The sequence below is a fragment of the Sylvia atricapilla genome, chromosome 3 (genome assembly GCF_009819655.1).
Source record: "Sylvia atricapilla isolate bSylAtr1 chromosome 3, bSylAtr1.pri, whole genome shotgun sequence".
In the NCBI taxonomy this organism is placed as follows: Eukaryota; Metazoa; Chordata; class Aves; order Passeriformes; family Sylviidae; genus Sylvia; species Sylvia atricapilla.
In genome coordinates, this window is record NC_089142.1 from 3,158,536 (window position 1) to 3,165,789 (window position 7,254).

A 7,254-nucleotide genomic window follows, 5' to 3' on the forward strand; every position below is an offset into this window, starting at 1 on the left:
TGTCCTATATAAAATTCCTATATAATTCCTATATAATAAATATTAGATTATTTATGAGAACCAAAATCTTTGGTAAATTAATGGCCTAGATCTGGGAATTCCCAAGCAATGATCATTGCAGGAGAATCAATGTTGCTTTCAGGCCCCAGAGCCACACAGAGCCCCCTCCTATGCATTTGGGAAGTCCAACACAGGATGAAAAACTCAAGAAGTGACAGACTAGCTTGGAGGAATTCAAAGCCAGGCTGGACAGGGCTTGGAGCAACCTGGTCTAATAGAAGGTTGCCCATGGCAGACAGGTGGAACTGGATGATGTCTAAGGTCCCTTCCAACCCAAACCAGTCTGTGACTATGATTTTAATGTCAGTTAGGAAAAGCGCCAGTACTGGTAACACCCAGAACACAGCAGAGAGGGAAAACCCTTTGGAGGCACTTAAAAACCGTCATGACTTCACTTTTTGGTCTTCTCACCAAGTTTTACTCAGTAGTCCCTGTTCAGCCTTAAGGTTTCCAGCTGAACTCAGAGACGCCACCCTCGAGCCGAAATCAGACCGTAAACACAGGCTGTGCCCAGCCACCTCCCACTCTTAGGGGCACAGCCCTGCTCTAAGCACCCAATCACCCTGCCAGGAACTGCCCAGCTTCCTTCCCAGTCCAACCAGTTCCCAGACCGCTAAAACTGGTGAGGTCAGTTCCTGGAACCCGCCCATCCCTCCACCAGCAGCCAACTGGGGAGCTCCCTGCTATTTGGGGAGGGAGGATCTTCCTGCCTTATGAAAAGAGGCGGCTGGAAGCGGTTTTGCTGTAGGAGGTCGTGTCGAGGGTGGGTAGAGGGGCTGTGGGAGGTGGCTGCGGGCAGAGGAAGGGCTGTGAGGGATAGAGGGGAGGCAGTGAAATAGGGGGGAAGGCTGCCCAGCCTGTTCTTCAAATGGAAACACGGTGCACCCGGGGAGAGCAGTGGATGAGAGCTGGATGCAGGAATGTGGGGCTTGGGGGGGAAGCAGCGGGTGCCTTCACTGCCCTGGGGCGATGTGAGTGGGAATGGGGAGGGAACTCAGTGCCTGTTTTCTTAGGATGGCGGCAGGTTGATTAGACATTGGCTGAATGCGGGAAGATGGAGAGCTCTGCACCCCCCTGACTGCGTGCGGAGGGTCAGAGCTGTGCCTTCAGTTCCCTGCAGGAGCCTTGCCCAGGGGTGTAGGGTGACAGGGGGCCTTCCTGCAGTCCCTGGGTGCAGGATGGCACTGTGGGGACACAGGCAGAGCTGGAGTGAGCTGCAAGAGCCTTGTCCTTGCTTGGTTCTGCTGTGGGTGCTGGGCTTTTGTTTGGGACAAAAGGACTGGGAATGAGGCCATACAGGGGGAGGATTTTTGCTGGAGGCCTGGCTCCCTGCTCCAGACCAGCACAGGTCACAGCTCAGTGGTGGTCATGCCATGAGATAAGTGTCATGCCCTGCAGAGAGGATGGTTTTCCTCCTCTTCCTCCTTGGAGAGGGGAGTGCTTGAGACTGAAGTGGGTCTGGAATAAAAACATGAAATAAGGAGGTACACGGAGATAAGGGAATCAGGTACATGGGATAAGGATGGCAGATGCTGGTGGTTCTGATGTGCTGGGGAACAGGGCAGTTTTCGCTCTTGAGGAGGAGTTTTCCTTTGCTGTCAGACAGGTTACAGCTGGGGCAGTGTGAGCATTAATACCTTACAGAGCTCCCAGCACTTCCAGTCTCTCACAAGGAGCCTGTGGAGAACTGACTTAGCAGCAGTCAGAGCTCTGCAGGTGATGAACTTCCTGGGATATGAGCTGTCCTGGGGTTCAGTCCATGCTGCCTGACATGAAGCCAGTGCCTGGATAGTCAGGGCAGACTCCTTGGGTGACCTGTGTCCAGCTGTTTCCAAGGAACCAAACTGCTGCTGTGCCTTTGGCAGCAGGCACATCTCTTTAGCTGCCTCTCAATTAAGAAAATATGCAGATTTTTTAGATAAAACTGGAGCAGGCCTGTGAATAATCACCACATGCCCTTGAAGGCAGAGCACTGAAACTCATTCTTTTACCCTTGCTAAATCTAGTTTTGATGGCCACTTAATATCTGTACCTGGATCTAAGACATTAAATTAATGTTCCCTAGCATGTTTTCCTCTTGAGCCCTCCCAAAAGTGAGTAGTTTTGTCCTGCAGCACAGGAATGGCTGCCCAGAGGTGGGAATGGCTCTTCTGGTGGGGGCCCCAAGGATTGCTGTTGATTTTCTCATCGAGCTGTCTCAGAGCTGTGCCAGGTGCCTCAGAGCGCTGTACTGAGTGCTGTGGAGCTTGAAGCTGAGCCTCTGATCAGTGCTGGTCTCTGAGATTAGTCTGCAGGGAGAATGGGCGCTGTGAGATGAAAGCCAAACTGAGCTTTCCTGGTACACCCACAGAAGTCCTCAGAAGAACTGCAAGTGACTGGGGCTTCATGCCCGAAATAACTCCTTATGTATTGGTGTGACTTCCTGGAAGGAACTGCAGGATGGTGCTGCTTCATCTCCCCCTCATCCAGAGCCTTGTGCTCCCAGATGCTGTTAGCAGAGTGTAGGAATGTTCCCCAACTGGTTCCACGCCACTGCAGTCAGTGGGTAAAGCAAGGGGTGGAGATGTTCTAATCCCAGGGCTGATCTTTCCATGGGAGCAGCACTTCCCATGGTTATTGGGAAAAAGATGGGTCACTGTGCTGCTTCTGGGTCACTAATAAAACCACAGAATGGAGTGAGTTGGAGGGACCTTAAAGATCATCAACTTCCAACCCCCCTGATGTGGGCAGGGAAAACTTCTACTACCCCAGGAAAAAAGGACTTTGGGAGATTCCCCAGGTCAAATTCCTGCTTGTAGGTGAAAACATTGGAGTATGTTGTTCAGGGCTGTGTTGGATTAAATTATATATAAAATTATGTATAAAGCATATTCATGATAGATGATATATATGATATATATATGATATATTGGATGGAAATTCCTCCACCTCCCTGGTCCTATTTATCCTCATGGACTTTGGTACAGGAATTTAAGGAGGAAAATCAGGAGAATGTTTTGTGTATTTCTGAGTTGTAGCTTGCCTTCAAGTCTAGGGCAGAGTGTGACAAGGACCTGCTAATCCCTCTGCAGCTGCTGGAGATGCCAGAGGGCCCGACAGTGAGGAAGTTCCAGCTGCTGACCTCCCCTTTTGTGGGACAAGTGGTGGCCAAGGTGGGGGGAAGCAGCAGGAAGCTCAATGTGAATGACCTGAATACCCTGAGGCTCCAGGATTCCCAGGTGAGCTGTGCTACAGCTGAATTTACAGATCCATGACAAGTCTGAGGGAAGTCACCAGTGTCCCACACCTGGGTGACAGAAGGTGCAGAACCTGTGAATGTTTCCCTGAGGGTTTCACCCGGCTAAGTTGAGGTGTCTGTGCTGTGAGTACTTGTCAGAAGTCACACTGGGTCGGTCCTGCTGGGGCTTCACTGGGCTGACAGCCCCAGATGATTTGGACCTGACTGGCCAAACCCTGGTGCAGCCTCACCTCTGACTAAAGGTGGGAAGCAAAATCAAAAGCGTGAAGTGCACACAGCAGAAAGTGGGAAGATGAATCAGAAGCGATGATAACAAATTTCAAACCCTGAGTGTGTGTCCTGCTGAGCCTGATGGGAGCCCCTGGGAGGGATTCTGAATTGAATGGCATCTGAACACCTTGTGCTTCAGGCAGGCAAAGAAAGGAATCTGCAGGGATCACCCCAGCTCTGATGGGAATGACTTGGATGCTGATGAATTTCATGTTCAGGGTGGGCTGATGTGTCCTCTAATAGAGGTTGTAGAAAGTAAGTCACTTGTATGGAAACAGCCAGAGGTTTTATCCCTGGAAGTGTTCAGTCAGGTTGGATGAGGGCTGAGCAACTTGGTCTAGTGGAGGTTTTCCCTGCCTATGGCTGGAAACTTGGAATGAGATGAGCTTTAAGGTCCATTCTAACCCAGCTCTTTCTAGAATGCTTTGGTCCTTTATGAATCATCAGCACATCCCACCTCTTTCCTCAGGTTCACGGGAAGAACTTGTACCTGGCCTTTGTGGCAGCTGAAGGTCCCTTTGGACCAACTGCAAAAGAGACATTGCTGCCAAGAGAACCTGCTTGTGAGGCACACTGTCCTGCCCAGGATCAGCAAGGACAGGTTGGTGCTCCACATCCCAATTCCCAGCATGAGGAGCTGCAGGAGCCCCAGCACTCAAGATCTGAAGCCCCAGAGGCAGCAGAGGGTCGAGGCAATTGGCTGCGCATCCACTTTGGCATGTTCGGCAGCGTCCGGGCAAACGAGTTCTCGAGGGCAAACAGAGCCAATAAAAAGGGGGACTGGAAGGATCCTGTGCCCAGGTATTTCTTCTTCTCTTTTCTCCCAAACCAAGTCTGTGTGGGAATTCTCTTAGCCTTGATTTTTTTTTTCCTGGTAGTTTTTTAAGGCATGAGTGAATGTGGGGTGTGTTCAACCAGAGAATCTGCAGTGGAATTGTAGCATGTAATTGCTTGGGGATCATAGTACCAGCTCTGCTAAGATTTTTCTCTTGAACAGAGAAGTTTTGGGATGGCAGGCTGAATCATGCCCTAAAAATGCCAGTTTTTCCCAATTTTGTGTTTTTGAAAAAGCCTTCAAACCTGGAATCACAGGCAGCAGTGATGCTGTTTCAGGCAGCAGTGAATTGAAAGCATGGCTATGGTTTGTGTCCTGTATCCCACTGGAATTGTACAGAGCAAGAGGGAACAGATTCCCAGAGAAGCTCTGGGTGTCCCATCCCTGGAAGTCTCCAAGGCCAGGTTGGACAGGGCTTGGAGCAACTTGGGGTAGGGGAAGTTCCCATGGCAGAGGGTGGCCCAAGATGATCTTTGGGTTCTCTTCCAACCCAAACCATTCTATGATTATTTGAAGGGTGACTTTTCATACAAGTATTTTTAAACAGTTTTTTGTGCTACTTTTAACATCCATTTCTCTGATTTGTGGACTGTCCTGCTGAAGGCTTGGTCATCCAGGGTCTCACAGGGCAGCAGAAGGAAAAACTCTCCACCAGTTGTGTGGGGTCACCACCAAGCTTCATGGCTGCAATCACTAAAGATGCCACTTTGCCTTGAGACAGTGGCCAGCTGCAGAGTATAACAAGTAGTTCTGAGATGTTTCTGATGGGAGACTCCAACTTCTCTGCTTCTCCCAGGCTGGTTCTGCACTTTGAGAGCGGAGGCTTCCTTGTTTTCTACAACTGCCGGATGCTCTGGTGCTCCTCTCCGAGGGCTGATCCTACCTGTGACATCCTGTCTGTGGAATTCCACCGTGGTCGGGCCCTGCGTGCCCTCTGTGCACCCAATCCCGTCTGCTACACCCTCCTAGACCAAAGATACTTTTCAGGGCTGGGTGAGTTCCAGGAATAGGGGCAGAAGGAGAAATGGAGGAAGGTGTGTGGGATGTCTACAGATGGAGAAGTGCATGTCTGGGCAGTTTTCTCTTTAGATTAAGAGCTCCTGGTTTATCCAGCTGAGGGCATGTGGTCATCTTCAAGATCTGTAACAATGGTAGAGGGAAGAGAACATCTTCCAGTCCAATCCCAGTTTTAAGCCTACTCTTTGGATTCCCCCTCTCATTCAGGGAATGGTGCTGCTGGCTGTGATCCTTGAGGCAGAAACCACAGGTTGGAGCCAGCAGCCTGCATTACCTTGATTTAGGAATACCCTTATACTGTCTCCTTGTTTCTGACCCCTTCTAGGGAACATCATCAAGAACGAGATCTTGTACCTGGCCAGGATCCACCCGTTAACACCAGGCTCCCTCTTGGCTCTCTCAGACCTGGAGCGTCTGCTGGACTGCGCCGTTCAGTTCAGCTCTGAGTGGCTGCACAGCAAACTGCGTGGCCAAGGGCTGCACCCCCAGGTGTATCAGAAGGAGCAGTGTCCCCTGGGGCATCCCCTGATGAAGGGCACTTTTGGACCCTCGGGTGGCTTCAAGAGAGTGACGTGGTGGTGTCCTCAGTGCCAGCCTGCGGTGCTGCCAGGGGATGGGGACCCTTCCCCAGTCACTGAGTGACCTGTCCTGCAGCGTGGTCTCTGTTGTTGTCCTAGAGGGTCTCTGTGGTTTCTTTGAGGCTGTTCAGTTTGGGCCTTAGGGAGCTGGCACAGTTCAGTGCTCAGTGTAGGTCCCAAAGTCCTCTGAGTGGCTGCAGAAAGGAAAAAGTGGCTTTTTTCCATGTTGGTTTTTTTTGTCATAGTGGCACAGCAGTGTAAAGAGTCTGACCAGTTCTGAGGTGTTCTGGTTGCCCTGTTCAGGTGGCAGTGGATGGGAAGTGCAAAGGGTTGAGCAGCAGATTGCTGTGGTCTGAAGTGACCCTGTCCCTTGACCCTGGAGGAGTCAGCAAAACAGAGGATATCCCTCTGCCTAAGCAGCTTGATTAATTAGGAATTAAATAATCCCACTTCTCTGTCTGAAGCTGTATATTTGTGTCCTGGGCTGTGATTGGGTGTTCTAAAACATGAGGGGCTGTTCCCTGTGTCAGATCTCACAGGAACAGCTTCCTCCTTCCACATCAACATACACAAACTATACGTCAGCAGTGCTTGGTGGAGCTCATCTCTGCACCCACAGCTTTCAGCTTTGTGGCAAACTGCCAATTCCAGATCTCACTGTAACAATAATAATAATAAAAAAATACAGGGTATGACAGTGTTGCATAAAACTCAGGATCTCCAAGGAAACCTGAAAGCAGAAAGGTTTGGAAATAGAGCTGTGTCTCTATACACTAGGTGGGAAGTGTTGCTGTCCTTTCTCCCTGGGTTTGAGTTTATTTTAATAGTACGTTGTTGACTTGAGCAAAAAAATAAAAGGTGGAATTAGAATTGGTGATGTTCATCTCAAATGTGTCCTCCCTGCCAGTTTCTTGGTTGAAAACTGGGGTGTACATAGAAATTCCAGCAGCCTGGAATTGGTTAACAGCTACCTGTTTGGTGCTGCCTGTGATACCAGTAACTTTCCTTAGCTGTGTGTTCTCATTAATGGGAGCTGGATTTAAAGATGGATTGCAAATCAGCTGGGAATGCTGGAGGTAAACACCTCCGTTGTAGGCAGCTGATTGCTAAGCAAGACTTGCACAGCCTCTCCCCTGTGAACTGCAACGCCTTTAAATGGTTGCATGTTATGGGATTGCTGAATAAACGAATTAATGGGGTTATGGGGCCAAAGAAGATGCTTAATGTCTCTTCTGCAGGATGTTGACAAAGTGTTC

The 7,254-nt window shown here is 49.9% G+C and overlaps 1 protein-coding gene across 1 annotated transcript; it reads left to right on the forward strand.

The window, feature by feature from the left end:
* Positions 1-3,092: 3,092 nt before the first annotated feature.
* Positions 3,093-6,918, forward strand: NEIL2 (nei like DNA glycosylase 2). The gene is made up of 4 exons (XM_066314271.1): positions 3,093-3,278; positions 4,038-4,369; positions 5,200-5,396; positions 5,746-6,918. Exons 1-4 carry the CDS (start codon positions 3,141-3,143, stop codon positions 6,060-6,062), a joined length of 984 nt encoding a protein of 327 aa, XP_066170368.1. The 5' UTR covers positions 3,093-3,140; the 3' UTR covers positions 6,063-6,918.
* Positions 6,919-7,254: the final 336 nt, after the last annotated feature.